Genomic DNA, 17014 nt, shown 5'->3' with positions numbered 1-17014 from the left:
TTAACCCTGACAGTCTGCAAATAAAGATCCACCGATTTCATGTCCTGAACACCTCTTAACCTCTCCTCCCCACAGTGGATTGCATACCTAGATTTCACAATGAGCGTGGCATTCTTTGGAAGACATTCGGGGGGAGTTACATAAATCAAATAAACCTAAATTCTGAAGGCTCAAATTTACATACGTCAACCACAGTATCTTACTCACATTTTCAAGAGCTAGGCAATCTAACATATAGGCTCTGACTAATGCTGTTTCTGATTTTTGCCAACTCTTTATCCACAATAAGAGTTTCAAGATTTTTATTTGATCGGTTATATAAGGGAGGCCAAACTCCTCATGACATATCAAATTTGCTGTATTTTTTTAGACTACAAGCAATCTCGGGTGAAGGCATTCTCTATATATCAGAGATTATCTGATTTTAAGTAACCCTAAACCCCTGCCCCATAAATAGCTGCAGCAGTACTTAGCTTTATACAGGGCGAGCATCTCTGCCAGAGGTTTGTGGCCTAGTGACCTAGCAAATCGAAAGACGCCCTCCACATTCCTTTCCAGTTGTTGTGCTTTGCAAAAATATATGGTTTCCACCCTGGGGAAGAGCTAAAAATTATACCTAGATAACTAAAATCCTTTGTATGTTTTAAAATGGTACCACCCATTCTAAATTGCATAGATTTTGTGCATAATGGCCTACAAGTCATGGTGTATGATTTCAAATGGTTTACTTTTAGGTCTAGACCTTCCATATGTTCAGTAAAAAGATCTAATAGCTTCTGCAGTGCAATTGGAGTGCGAGCAATCAGAACAGCATAATCCGCATGCAAAAGTCTTGGCAAGGAATGATCCCCCACCTTTGGGACGTCCACCCCTACCTGGGATAAATAATCTGTGATGCGATTATTATAAATTAAAAACAAAAAAGGTGCTAAAATACAACCCTGTCTAACACCTCTCATTGACTTTATTGGAGACGTTAATTCCCCTTGTGGGCTATATCAGACCAATACTTTGAGGTCAGGGTGCATACGCCCCTATAAAATGAGCAAATCTGAATCCACCGCCACTGTCTGCATGATATTCCATAATTTATCCCTATTAACCAAATCAAATGTGCTTGACTGGTCAATAAATGCCATTTGGATGGTGCCTTCCTTAGCCTTTACATGTTTACTAGTAATCAAACTTAGATTTAATATTTGCTTCACAGTCCCTGTACTCGGCCTGAACCCGTACTGAGTGGGCATTAAAATCTTATTCTCTTGAGCCCATGTCTCAAGTTGAGAGAGGATAACCCTTCCCAGGATTTTTGCTGTAGTGTCTTCTAGTAATATCGGCCTATAACAAGCCGGGCACGATTTATCTCCCTTTTTAAAAATGGGGTCAAAGATGGCCGTTTTCCATAACGCAGGGATTTTCCCACCACAGCACTTCTTAAAACATTTGTCACAACTGGGGCCCACAAATCTATATTTGATTTAAAAATATGAAGAGGGACATCATCCGGACCTGGGACTTTACCAGAAGCAGATTTTCCAAGTGCAAAAAGTAACTCAATAATTTCTATGGAGGAGTCCAAGGTTACTAGGACTGGCTCTGGTTGAGGGAAACAGGCCGGGCACGTTTTATCTCCCTTTATAAAAATGGGGACAAAGATGGCCGTTTTCCATAACTCAGGGATTTTCCCACCACAGCACTTCTTAAGACATTTGTCACAACTGGAGCCCATAAATCTATATTTGATTTAAAAATATAAAGAGAGGCCCCATCCGGACCTGGGACTTTTCCAGAAGTAGATTTTCCAAGTGCAAAAAGTACCTCACTAATTTCTATGGAGGAGTCCAAGGGTACTAGGACTGGCTCTGATTGAGGGAAACAACCAGGGGGCCCGGCACCTTCATTTGGTTGAAAAATACCTTTGAAGCGTGTCACCCACTGGTTCTCTGGGATTAAAGCTTCCAGTCTGGTGTGGCACACTCAGAAAAATAAGGATAATTTATGATACCCCAAAACCTTGCATTATCCCTAAAGGATGAGGCCAGGGCCAGCTCTTCCCTGGCCTTATTTCTTATAGACCTCTTCCTTCCTTCCACGGTGGACTGATAGTCACGCCTAGCCTTTTTAACATCCACAGGATTGTGAGGAGACTTGTTGAGCACCGCCTTTGATGCTTGTGCATGGCAGAGCGGGCGGCATTGAACCAGCGATGCAGAGAGATCCTAGGGCGGGGATTATGAATAACCAAATCTTTCGAAATCGCCCACATAAAATGTTGAATTCCATTATAACTGAGCAGTCAGTAAGATCCTCATCCAAACATGCAAAAATGTTCTCTATGTTATCATGGACGATTTTCTGGTTAAAACTAATATGATCAAACTTTGCCCAGTTGAGCTGAAGTCCTTCATTCTTGAAAAGGTCCGTATTGCAAACGTAGAGGATTCTGATCACTTAGACAGTTTGCGACTATGGGATTAAATAATTGCGTTATGTTAATTTGAGTCATATGCATGGGTGCATTGTCTGCCATTTTTATTTCTTTTAACAAACAACTTGTACTCATTGTTTTTAGATGAATGCTATCTAAATAATGGAGGCTGCAGTCACCAGTGCAGTGTTGTTCCTTCAAGAGGGATCATCTGTTCCTGCCCAATGGGAATGATTTTGAGACTAGACAACAAAACATGTGAAGCTTTGGATTATTGTTTTAAACATTTTAAATGCAGTCAAGTTTGTGAGCAACACAAAAATATTGTGAAGTGTTCTTGTTATGATGGATGGACTCTTAATCCTGACGGAGAAAGTTGCACCAGTATTGGTAAGTTACTATTTTCATAAAATACATTTTAGTCCCTGAGATGATATAACATGATTGAACTGTACATTTGTTTGAATATACGTTTTTCCTTTTTTAATATTCAGATATTCAAACTTTCCATTTCTTAAAAGACATAACCTCGCAACTATCTTAAGAGGGAGTCTCAGACACTTTCAATATACCATTGAGTAACACAATTCTGCTGAATCCAATGCTCTAGAAGACAAAAAACGTCTTTAATCCATAGGGTAATCATGCTCATGCCCCTGTATCAATTTGAATATGTCCTCCACAGACTAGATGTGGTTTCTGTCTTTGTGAATTAAACTGAATTGATGGTTTATTGGTTCATCAGATTTCTGCTGGTTTTATTTAAATCATGCTCAGCGGAGCCAAATGGCATTGGCAATGGTGACATTGTATTATTGCAGCAAATCTAGAAGGCAGGTCCACTAACTGTCAAGGAGTAAAGATCTTATTCTAGATCTTTAAAATATTGACTGAGGGAAGACAAAGTGGAAGCTTTGCCAAAATCAAAAACAAATACAACTATGAATAGTACATTTGGGAAAGCAATTTGTAAAATAATCAATTTTTAATGTAATTTGCTCTGTCCCAAGTAGTTTGGAGCACACATTGAAGCCATGCAATTATGTCATATATCTTTGTAATAGTATGCCAAAGACTGGTCTGTACAATGTATAAAAGCAGTAGCATTTTAACACTAGGTGACTGATTATGAGTATTTGTCTCTTTGCGCAAGGGCCAGAAATAAGACTGAATGCATCCGGTAATTATAGATTAGATTAAATATCTCACCTTTATTACATTTTAGCAGGTCAAATATTTTTGAACTTAACAGGAGAAAAGTATATGTTATTCACCATACCTAGCAAATTTTTTGTGGGAGGCACAAAAATCTGCATGTTATTCCCCAATAAAAGTGTAATAGGTGCTATTTATCACAAACAATAAATAATTACCCCATTTTAAAGTTATTTATCGAATGTGATAGAAAGCACCTAGACACTAACAAACAAGCAGGCCCTAAAAGAGGTATAGCAAATAATGTATATGAAATTACGTAGGGTTTTCCTCTGGCTTTAGGGATGTAATACCTGCTCTTTAGGAACATGACCTCAGATATAGGAGATACAGAGATTAAAGCATTCTAGATGTAGATACCTCACAATAGGTCTTTGCAGATATTCCTATGAATCAGTAAAGATTGGCTTGAAAGTGATATATCAAATAGATTATATTTTTGTTACAGGAAAGCATTTTTATTTCAATATGATACTTTTCAGAATTGATAACTACCTGCCCACTGGATATTGATACGGATTGCCAATGCAGAGATATGACTAAGTCCTTGCGCCAACAAATGATTTACAAAAAAAAATGATTGTGTTGAAATGTGATGCTAATTCATGACTGCAGTGGTTCATTTACCTGATCTCCCCTTCCAGAAAGATCTTACATGCTTACTGTTCACACTAAAACATATATTGCATGACACTAACTTTTCTGTCAATGAGTGGACACTGTATTTCTGTTTTATATCTGTCTGCAAAAATGTCAGTGGTGATGTGTGGCCTGTGGATGTGCTGCAGAGCAAATGCTTGTGGTATTCACTGAATTTCATCACCAACTTCTGATGTCAGGAAGGTGCAAGGAAATTAAATGAACAAATGCAAATTGTTTTTAGATTGGGCAATGGCCTATAACCCATCGTTATCTCATGCTACCAGAAACCTGATTGAAATGCCATACTTCTGATTTTGAGAACTTGAAGGTTTATACTTATGATTATGTGTATTTGTGTATGCTACAACAGTCCTTCCAATCTTCGTTGTGCACAGTATGCTCTAGTGTATCATGGTGTAGAAAGTAAAAAAACACAACATGAAGTTTCAAGATTAAAAAATGAAAAAACATTCATATGACTCAGAAACAACAATTGAAGATGACTGCAAAGAAATCCCAGCCAGGGGGCATGTGTGGATCACCAGGAAAGACATTCAGCATGTATTATTGATTCTCACATCAGATATCCCAGCAAAGGCAAGATTAAAGTGCTTTCCAAATACTCTACACTATAACAGATAGATGCGTTACGATCCAATGGATTCCAATTACAACACAGAATGAATTCTACATGCCAAATCTACTTGCCAACATTCTGAAATAGGGGCGCCAAAGAGCCATGCCTGCAGATAGCTGCCTGTTAGTGGAGTTGTCCCGGCCTGATTGATTAAGCAGCTAAAATTAGACTTCCCGGAAATGCATTGACTGCATCCACATCTGTGAATGTGGAGATGACACCCTGACAAAGAGGAAAAAAGACAACCAAGTCACACTTAGTTGCCAAATTGAGTTATGAGAGGAGGAGGGCATGAGATGTGGGCCTGTCTTGAGGTGAGTGTCTTTGAAGACTGGGGAGGCCTGACCCTAGGGATAACTGCTGTTGCCTGAGTTGCATTTGGGCAGATGGTCAGACACCACAAGCAGCCTGCTGACGGATGACGTTACTCTCTGAGAACGACAGCTAACAGCCAAGAGCGGCTGGAATCCATGATGCACACGAGGCCCTGAAAGGCACTACTTGTGCTGCTACTGCAGGTGTATCAGGCCACTCCCAGGCAATAAACTCCATGTTCCATGTTCAGAGTTCTATGCTGCATGTTCAGAGGCAGTGGAGAGGCAGCTGTGATGCCCAATTGAGCAGTGATTTCAGGCAGCCCTTATAAATTGTCATGGTAAAGACATTCCAGCTGCATGTGGAATGCCTGAAGATGCGACCCAAGTTAGGGGTCTGACCAGGTGTTTGGTGCTTCAAATATCAGATTGAGGTTATAGACAGTCTGCCAGGGAAATGCAGGAGATGTGCAGCCGGTCCCAAATTATCCCCAGCTCGGATGAGTGCATGGTGGCATTTACTGCAGCAAATCTTAGCACAAAGTAGAGGTGAGGGAGGACTGCTCCTGACTGTAAATGAATGGGTAATGGAGCCATGAAATAACAGCAGCGCAGTAGATTGCCTAAGGGCGACCATAAGCATGTCGGCCTGAGCATTATAGGTTTTACAAAGCATTGTTGCCTAACATTAAGCTGTAGGCTTGTTGGTATAACACTGTGGGGTGTTTCTCACTAAGGGGCACATTTATTAGCATGTAACGCCACCTAGCGCCACCCGAGGCAACAATTTTTTTATGCTAAGGTGGCGTTAAGGTTGCCATGCTGTATTTAAAAAGTGTTGCAATGCTTGCATTGCGCCACTTTGTAAACCCTCGGTCACATTATGCCTGCGCAAGGCATAATGTATGCAAGGGGGGCATTCTGATGCAGGGAGGCCCGAAAAAATGGCACACTTAAATTTACAACATTTCACTGCACCACTTTTTCCATAATTTTTAACGCCTGCTCAGAGCAGGCGTTAAAATGACGGACCCATTTTAATCAATGGACCTCCCTGTGCTATGCTGCACTAGCATCAACATTGTTGACATTAGTTCAGCAAAGCACCTTAATAGCATCAAACATTTTGATGTGATTGTCCTAACAGCCGCCATGGTGCACCATAATGTATATGTGGCATAACCATGGTGTCATTATGTGGGGCAGAGGGGTCGCATGAAAAGTGGCACATTAGAACTGGTGCACCACTTTCTTGTAAATATGCCCCTAAGCTCTATGAAAAGGGGGAACTGATCAAAAACAAACTAAACTGCACTTTGACAAAAAACAGGGAGCAGAGTTCTCAGACAAAAAGGCACATTCTCAACTTGCCCAAGTGCTACCTGAGGTGGCCAGAATAATTGAGAAGATGAAAGAAAGTATGAAAATTACAGATACTAAAATTGAGCATCTGAAATTGAGACTAGACCATGTTAAGAAAAGGCTCAACAAATACGTTATGAGAGTAATAGAGTTGGAAACTAGAGTCTCAGAGGCACTGATCCAATGGGGAGACATTGAATGTGTGTCTGGTTGGCGAATAGTGTGGTATCACGTTTCTACAGCTTCAACTGCCTCGACCCCAGTATGAGTTTTTGATAATAGGGCTGGATGACATCATGGTGCTTGATAATACAACTTTAAAAGCAAATCAGTCTGCTCCTGGAGCAACCACCTCATTATTCACTTTGACCGCAATTAACCCGCTTCTCAAACAACTCAACAACAAATCAAAAAAGCCTATTTTGAGCCAATGCAAGAAACTGGAAACTATAATACTCTAGTTTCCACTTGTTGCTGGGACGTACTTGTGGCACTGACATACAACACCACCTAAACTTAATTTAGTGTATAAACAAACATTTAACAATCAAGGTATAATCATGGGCTGGACTTTTCCATGCATCACAGAAAGATCCAACATTATCATGTTTTTGCCTTTTTCCCCTTCTATCTCAAATTCTAATCAAGAATCTAAAAATTTTCTATAATTTCTCATCTACTCTTTAATAATACCTAAGTATATATAATCATTGCAAATTACCCAGTACAAATTTGGATGATAAAAATTTAAAAGCAAATCAGTCTGCACCCTGGAGCAACCACCACATCATTCTCTTTGACTACAAACAACCCTCTTTTAAAACAACTCAACAACAAATCAAAAAGCCTATTTTGAGACAATCCAAGAAACTGGACACCATAATACTCTAGTTTCCACTTGTTGCTAGGACTTTTTTTTGCCACTGAGATACAACTCCACCTTAACTTAATTTAGTTGATAAACAACATCAGCAATCAAGGAATAATCATGGGCTGGACTTTTCAATGCATCACAGAAAGATCCAACATTATCATGATTTTGCCTTTTCCCTCTTCTATCTCAACTTCTACCCAAGAATCTAAAAATGTTCTAATATTTCTCATCTACTCTTTAATGATACCTATGTATATTTAATTATTGCAAATTACCAAGTACAAATTTGAACATAAAATTTAAATCATCCTAGAGGTAGAACTTCCCTCAGTGGCTATTTCCTGTTACATAGGCTGATAACACAAGCACTGAAATAATGGATACTACCCAACTACCTTCAGGGCAAAGTATCATCAAACCTCCATGTCTTTCGACACCTAGGATTCTCTCACAGGCTCAAGCTACCATTGCATTGATCAGTAATGCCAAGATTATGCCACAAGACTGTACCTTGTGTTCCTCTTTATCTATGGTGTATATTACAAGTAATCCTGAGCATGAATCCCACATCTTTGTATATGCTATATTATCACCCTCCACTGCATGCCGATGGCCAAAGAACTGTCAAGACTCTGTGCTCCCATTGGGCCATCCAAAGACCTTACTTCAGCTAAAACTATGAAAGATTGAATGAACCACATTGTTCCACTAAGACCTCTAGCCACAAAGATCAAAATAGCTTTTTTATCCATGTTGAGGTTCAACCATTTAGGCAGGTAATGAACAAGAGGCAATGATGAAGGCATTGACAAAAAGGAATTCTTTCCATTTTTCATGTCAGCATGATTGGAAGTGAAATTATCTTGTTAGGTTTCTGAGGAGGCGTATTCCCTGCATGTCCCGGAGTCATTTACTACTCTTCCATGAGATCTTCTGTGCACATCTCTCTAGCTTTTGTACTGATTTTTCTGCCTCAGCAGATATGAGAACCATGCATGTATGATGTGAGACTTAGAACTGTGGGCTGTGTCTGGGGGGGCACACAAAGTGCCCTTTTCTTTATTGGTATTGGCTACTGCTCCCTTGAGAGACTGGTAAATACTGCCAGTGATGACACCAGATAATTCTGTCAGTAGGTGCATGCCTTTTCCCAGTTATCTGAGCAGGCACTATATTCCAGATGACCATGTTAAACAAATATCACAAGATCAGGAAGGGTGATAAAATATTTGTAATGAGGACATGTAAAGTAAGTTTTGTGGCTTAAAGAATTTAAAGAAGAAAAGGAAAAGCTATTTTAAACCATACTTTCAATATGCATACAAATAGGAAAAAAATAACAGACACATGAAGGTGACAATTTAGATTATATGCATGAAGTAGATCATAGGCAATGGGAAGTAGCTAAGTGCATTTCTTCACTAATTGTATTAGAGGAAGAATGGTGCAATTTGAATAAGAACCACAGCTATACATTATTGCACGCTTTCAAGCAGCATTAACAATGAAGGGAATATTTACTGCAAATTCAGCTCTCCAGCTCTTCAGCTTTCTACCTGTGCTGGATTATTGAGGCTGTAATGATGCAAAAGTGCCTGCATCATGGGTAGGTAGGCAGGGTTTTTTTGTGCAGGAAGGGATAACTTCCTGTATTTAAGCATCCTAGGAGGCAATGCCTTCTTTCTATGGGTAATGCAGAATGCAACACACATAGAACGAGAAAGCAACATGGAGAAATAAATATATTTCTTCTGGTAAGGCCATGGTTGTGGTGGAGTACCATTTTGGGACAACTCCAGGTTTACTGATTTCTGTAAATCTAGGGTTGCATCAAATTCCATGGGTGTATGCATCAGAATGTCCTTGCTCCACGTAAATTCCTACCACTAGGAAACGTAATGCAACACAGCACAAGCAACTTTGTGTTGCATCACATTCTTTATAAAGTCTGCAAGATGGCACAAATCACACCTTGCATGGCTTTATAAATATATACGTAAGCCTTTGTGATGCCTTGTGTTACCTTGAGTGATGCAAGGACAATGCAAAGGCTTAGTAAATCTGGGCATAAAAGACAGCATACATGAATGCACTAGAACACGTAGCACTGCTCCTTTGCACCACCACTACCTCTACAGAAGGCCAACATCATTATAATACAGTCAACACAGCACTAAGTATTAAATAGATGGCACTTGCTCGTCTCTGTGACAAATGGAATTGGATTTCTCAGCATTCACACCTTGAATACACAGCACTCCATCAACAAATCATTACTCATTGTAAGCTGCACCACACAACAGGCAGAGACATTCCACAAACTCATGCAAAGCCAATCACATCAATCATAAGACCAGCCTAGAAAGTAAATTAAAGACACATAGGCCCTCATTACAACCCTGGCAGTCGGTGATAAAGTGGCGTTAATACCGTCAACAGGCTGGTGGTAATACATGCAGAATTATGACCATGGCAGAAACAGCTCATATAGACAGCCACTTTAACACACTCACTGCCAGGGCAGAATCAACAGGCACCATTGCGGTAACCGACAACAGCCAGGCGGAAGACAATGTTTCGCCCACTGTAATATGACACACCAATCTGCCACCTTTTACGGGCGATACCAACAACATCAAAAGCCTGGCGGCATCATTGCACAGAAGAGAAACGACTCACCTATGGAGACTCAGGGAACAGCCACACCTCCATGGAGCCCGAGTTGCATGTCTTTCCAATGTTGTTTTACGTTGTGCTCCACTATGAACACCAACGGCAGCGAAGACGACCACAGTGAGTACTGCCGCCTAGCATACAGGAGAGGGAGGGAGGAAAAAGAGAGTGACACATACACGCAGCACCCCCACCCCAACACATTACACACAAGCAGATGCAGTAACATAAATATTCACCCCGTACCCCTCAGGAATAATGCAGGGACAACTACAATAGAGAAAAAAGAGTGTAATAAGATAAATATGGTAGAAATACGTGCATACAAATCAAAAAGTATATACATATTTACAAATCAAGGGACACTGCCCAGTCCTCAATATCCGTGGGCCACAGGGCCATATCACAAAGTCAAAGGCCGCACCTCACTCCTGCAACAACACGGAGAGAACACTGCAGGGGCATCAGGTCAAAAATAGCCAGGCACCACAGGGGAACGGGGAACTTCAGCCGGAAGATGGTACAACGCCGCTGGTCGTGGAGGGGGCAACATGCCCTGTGCTCTGTCCTGGAGAGTGCAAGGCCACAGTCTCTCAAGTGGGCGACTTACCCACATGCTCTGGAGGAGGCAACATGCCCTGTGATCTTCATCCTTGGGAGGATGGGGTGAATGGATGGCTTCTCCACTGGTTTCTATAGGGGGCATCGTGCTGTGTTGGAGTGTGTGATGTGGTGTGCGTGGGTGGTGTATAGGTGATGGTGGTGTGTGGCTGTGGTCTTGTCCAATTGACCAATGTTTTGTTGTTTTGTTTGAGTGTGTGTATTTTGAACACAGCGGTATATACAGCCAATGGTTTACTGCCATTGAATGTCTGCTGTGGTGATTCGTGGGTCATTATGTTGTGGGCGTATTTCTGTTTGCGTAATGGTGTTGGTTTTGAGAGCACCAGTTTATCACTGACCTTTGGGCTGGCGGACTTTTGTGTGTGTCTAAAGAGTGACAGGTTGGTGTGTGTGTGTGTCATAATATGGGTAGCGGATATCCGCGTCGGTATGTTGGCGGCAGTCGGCACGGCGGTAAGTGGGATTTACCGCCAATGTCATAATGAGGGCCATAGATCCAAAAGTTTAATCTTTCTATTAAACACCCTCATACACACATGAAACACAGCATAAAGGAGTTGAATTGGGATGTTCCTCAACAGAATAACCTTAGCAGAACATGAAATATAGCTTTAAAACTGTAGTGACATTTACAGAAGTCTTTTCACTAACACCAGGCTTCGGAAAGTATAAATGCAACAAACACATTACACCACATCAAAGCCTATTTGATGTTGGTAAACTGTGCAGCTTAACATACAATGCTAGGCAAAGGACAATAGTCAAATAAATCGATAAAACATATGGTTTATATCAATAAAGATGGGACATGAGCCCCACCCTGTGTTGATGTCAATATACTACCAAGCACTGTTCAGATGGCATCAGGCTACCCTCCAGCCATCTTTGAACATACCTATTGAACTTGGCCCTCTCAGCAAGGTCACCTCAAATGCTTTTCCTTCATCCTACTATTTTTTCTTAATATGTTTTTGTTGGCCTTAGGACACTGTGGGGGTTATTCTAACTTTGGAGGAGGTGTTAATCCGTCCCAAAAGTGACGGAAAAGTGACGGATTTACCACCAGCCGTATTACGAGTCCATTATATTCTATGGAACTCGTAATACGGCTGGTGGTATATCCGTCACTTTACCGTCACTTTTGGGATGGATTAACACTCCTCCAAAGTTAGAATAACCCCCTGTATACTTTAGCACTGCTAACCATTGCTAACGTTCTTGTGATCACTCCCTAAACCATGGTAAAATTGGCTTACACCTATTGGTATATTTAATTTACTTAGAAGTCAATAGCGAAGTGGTGTACTATATGCCCAGGGGCAGTAATTTAGATGCTACTAGTGGGCCTGCAGCACTTATTGTGTCAACCACTTAAGTACCCCTCCAAAACATGTCCCAGGTCTGCCAGTGCAGCCTGAATGCAAATTTAACCTACCAATTTGACTTTGCAGAATAGCCCTCCTAGCCAAGCCATAAACTCCCATGTATTCCAATATATGTCACCCCTAAGGTAGGCCCTAGGCAGTCCGTAGGGCAGGGTGCATTGTAATTAAAAAGTTGGACATGTACTTCTAAGTTTTACCTGTCCTGGCAGTGAGAAAAATGTTTTTTTCATTACTGTGAGGCCTACCTAGCCAATGCTACCTTTTGATTGGTAACAGGTGGGGAGTTTATAATTGGTGCCTGATGAAATGTAATTTAAAACCCTCTTTAGTGGTAAAGTCAGATTTTACATTATAATTTTGAAAATTCCACTACTAGAAAGTTGTTTTTTTCCTGCCTGCAGTCTATTTCTGGGTCAAAAGACTTGGGGCCATATTTATACTTTTTGACGCACAACTGCGCCAACGCAGTTGTGCGTCAAAAATTTTAACGCCGGCTAACGCCATTCCAAAGCGCCATGCGGGCGCCTTATTTATGGAATTACGTTAGCCGGCGGAGCTGACTGGTGTGCGTCAAAAAAAATGACCCACACCAGGCAGCGCCGGTGTAGGGGAAAATGGAGCTTGGGCGTCAAAAAATGGGGCAAGTCGGTCTGAGGCAAAAAATCTGCCTCAACCCGATTTGCGCTATTTTTTTTGACTCCCACCCTCCATTGACATGCAAGACAGACAGGGAGTCATGCCCCCTTGCCCAATGGCCATGCCCAGGGGACTTCTGTGCCCTGGGCATGGTCATTGGGCATAGTGGCATGTAGGGGGGCACAAATCAGGCCCCCCTATGCCACAAAAAAATTAAAAAACAATTACTTACCTGAACTTACCTTAAGTTCCCTGGGATGGGTCCCTCCATCCTTGGGTGTCCTCCTGGGGTGGGCAAGGGTGGCAGGGGGTGTCCCTGGGGGCATGGGAGGGCACCTCTGGGCTCCTTCCGAGCCCACAGGTCCCTTAACGCCTGCCCTGACCAGGCACTAAAAAATGATGCAAAAGCGGCTGGACGTCATTTTTTTTTACCCGCCCACTCCCGTGCGCCATTTTTGCACGGGAGTTTAAATAAGACAGGAACTCCTACCTTGCATATCATTAACGCAAGGTAGGTGTCCATGCACAAAAATGACGCTAACTCCAAGATCTTTGGCGCTAGACGGGTCTAACGCCAAAGTATAAATATGGAGTTAGCTTTGCGTCGGATTTGCGTAAAAAAAAACGACGCAATTCCGGCGCAAACAGAGTATAAATATGCCCCTAGGTGTATTTGGCAGTTGGTCTTTGCATATTCCTCCCAGACAGCCACACAATAGAAGGATTAGGTATATCTGGATGAGACATCACTGGCAATATGGGGGGTGGAACTGGGCAGAGCTCCACTTGCAAATCAATATGCTTTGCCCAGTCTTCACACAAAGAACTAGACACCTGTCCATTCTGCCTGCAGCCAGGCTGGAGCCAAGGAAGAGGAGACAGGGAATTTGAATAACCTCAAAGAGAACCTCTAGAAAGCTCTTCCTACTTCAAAGAAGGCACCAGGTATAAAATTAAGCCCCTGAAACCCACTCTTCAGTTCACTTCCTTGACCTGTGGAAGGACTCTCAGAAGACTGCCTGCTGCTGGGCCTTTTGTGCCATTCAAAGAACTGCATTGCTGTCTCTGGAAGGGCAGCTCTGCTGCCTGAAGCCTGCCTCGAAAGCACAGAAGTCTGTACTGCTACTTGAGCCTTGTTCTGCTTCTTAAACACAGGTCTACCAGACTGACTCCAAGGGCTAGTTGTCTGGCTTCCTGATCAAAGTCTCAGGGACAGAAAAGAAAAGGTTCTAACAATCTTGAACTCACACTTGGACCCAGCCTGAGTGAGCCCTGACACTCCAAGTGATGGCCCTCAAGACCTGGACCCTTTGAAGAGGTGGTACAGGTCCCCATGTAGCTAAAATCCAAACCTTGGGACTTAGATCATTTTTGCTCAAATCTGATCTGAGTACCTGTACCTAGATCCACCCAAAGTGCATCACTGACCAGCCTGACTTCTCGAAAGGTCCAGCTATGTTCTTCTCTGAAATTTCTTCTATGTCTGTTATATATATATATATATATATATATATATATATATATATATATATATATATATATATATATATATATATATATATATATATATATATTTATATTTGTATCTAACCCACGCCCCATCACTGTTGCCCATATTTTTTGACTTGGAACTGGTCTCTTTTGACTTGATACCTGTGGTTGGCACTTTTTTGTTTTTTTAGCTCTAGGCTTTACCTTAAACTTTAACAATTCATAACTCAGATTCTGACAAGCTACCAGAGGCTTAAGCAAATGTTAATTTAGTGGCTCTTGGAGGTTTTGGCTGTTGCTTGAGCATGGTTAACCTAATTTCTCATAACAACCCTAAAGCCTTTGTTCACAACATAAAATGCAGCACTCAACCAACACCATACTATACACTGCAGCTAGCACAGAGCAACTTATCAGATATAAAAAAATAGCCCTTTCATTCAACCAACACAACAGAAAAGAGTTCTTACAATGCATCTTAGCAGGCATGTGGAAATACAGTGATTCCTGACAGCATTAAACCGAGAGGCTTTTTTTCACCACACATAATAGATTGAAGATAGACTGCATTAAATTAATTTCTACATCCACAATTATTTCAACACTCACAAGTAATTTTCGGTGCTAACTCATGCAGCATAGAATCAAATTCAAATAGTTGCCATGTCACCACTTTCCAACAGCACAACCTCTGCATTAAATATCCCAATGTACAAAATCCATACAGGTGGCAATATTATTTGAGTAGGGGGTTTGTCCTATAAAGTCACTTCACCTAAGTGTAGGGGATAGTTGACAATTTTTCTTTCAAAACACAAAGAGGCATATTTAAGAAAAATGGTGCTGCACCCAGTGCAGCACCACTTTCTTTACACCACTTAGTGCCTCCCTACCGCCACCATGTGTGCACCGTATTTAAAATATGGCACACCATGGTGCACGGTACGGGCCAATAGCATCAGCATTTTTGATGCAATTGATGTACTGTTCAGTGTTAGTGCCAAAAGTTTGACTCTAACCCTGAACAGAACATAGGGGCCATTGTAATCAATGGTGCGTCCCCTTTTAACTCCTGCTCTGAGCAGGCTGTAAAAATGTCAGAATAAATTATGCAAATCTAGGAGATTTCTTTACACAATTTTTTCAACCCCCCCAACAATCCAAAGGAACAACAGACAGAGAGAATTCAAAATGCATGTTCTCAAAGCCTTAGCACCAATCAAACATAATCAAAAACAAAACTCAGGGCCTTATTATGAGTTTGGCAATCGGACCGCCAGACTACCAGACTGCTATAATGGTGGTCGCCAAAAGACCACCTTTTTGGCGGTCTTACAGACTGCCGTATTACGACTTACAGAGGCAGGACCACCAGAATCCAGACAAAAATGCTAACCCATCAGTACCGTTGAGGGTGAAAAATAGGCGGTCCCACCCCCAGCACTGATAGCCCATCAACCATCCACTGACTGTATTACAAGTCAAAAGTTGCAATGGTGGTCAGCCATGCTGGTCTGTCAATGGGTGTCTGAACCATGGCGGTTCACGGCCACCAAAGTAATACACACCGCCACATTGGATGGATTTGAAAACCACACACTCAATGCACCTGCAAAGCACACTATAAAACATCCCCCTTCACACTCCACAAACCTTTCTATCACCCACGCCAAGCACAGATCTCAAAGCGCACCCAAAAAATGCTGAACAGCAGAATAGGCACTCCTCCAACTTTCCCTGGGCACATATCCCACACCCTCAACACACCTCTATTCCCAATCACAACCATTTACACTTCCCAAATTCATAAACTCACCATCACCCGGTAACCTGCTCCTTATTTTTTAGCACCACCATGTCACCCCAGAAAAATCCCCGTTTCACTGAATATGAGTTAAGTGTCATGGTGGATGAACTCATAAGAGTAGAGGTGCATTTATTTTCAACCCAAGTCCAAAACACTACTGTTGCTAGGAAAATGGGAATGTGAAGTTAATTCTGTAGTCCCCCACCCTGCGCACAAAGGAAGGTCCATTCATAGGCATTCAGGCACCAGCTGCAGGTCCAGAAGACTGGCAGTGGTCCACCCTCCTCCCTTACAACTTACATCCTGGGAGGAAAAGGTATTCGCCATCCTGGATCCTGAGGGCTTAACTGGAATACATGAGGGAGTGGAGACTGGTAAATCACAACACAAAAGTATCTCACCAAAATGTATTGTCATGCAAGCTCACTGCTCACCGTTTGCCACCTTTACTGTCACCACACTCACCAGCCAAGTGTCCACCTGGCCACAGAAACCTGTCTGGCATCTGACATGTGAAGTAGACTCACCTGGGGGTACAACATCTGTGTATAGTGCTTGTAGTACAGGGTTTAACAGCACTGCAAATCCAAGTAGGCACTGTTCTACAACTACAAAAACCAGAACAGTATATCCTTCTATAAATTAACTTGATTGTCAACTCCCCATTAAAGTGTACCCACCCGAGAGAATTACCTTTGTATAGTGTGTGTGTAGTACAGGCACTGACATTGCCACTCCACTCAGCCAGCCCATTGTCCTCTGCACCAAAGACCCTTGTCACTAAACTCCCACCTGAAGTGTCCTCACCTGGGTGGATAACTTCTGTATACTGTGTGTAGTACAGGGACTGACATAACCGATGAGGCCAGGAGGCTTTGTCACTGTCTCTCCACTCAACCAACCCAGTTCCCCCTTGCAACAAGGAC

At 41.9% G+C, this 17014-nt stretch overlaps 1 protein-coding gene across 1 annotated transcript in view; it reads left to right on the top strand.

Moving 5' to 3' along the window:
• Nucleotides 1-17014, top strand: part of LRP1B (LDL receptor related protein 1B) — a 4500992-nt gene that overhangs the window by 2605147 nt on the left and 1878831 nt on the right. The window contains exon 23 of the mRNA XM_069225083.1: nt 2573-2818. Coding sequence (XP_069081184.1) covers nt 2573-2818 — 246 coding nt within the window. The remainder of the gene's footprint in view (nt 1-2572; nt 2819-17014) is intronic.

The sequence above is a fragment of the Pleurodeles waltl genome, chromosome 3_1 (genome assembly GCF_031143425.1).
Source record: "Pleurodeles waltl isolate 20211129_DDA chromosome 3_1, aPleWal1.hap1.20221129, whole genome shotgun sequence".
In the NCBI taxonomy this organism is placed as follows: domain Eukaryota; kingdom Metazoa; phylum Chordata; class Amphibia; order Caudata; family Salamandridae; genus Pleurodeles; species Pleurodeles waltl.
The sequence above is the reverse complement of the archived record's forward strand: the minus strand, read 5'-3'. Positions and strand labels throughout refer to the sequence as shown.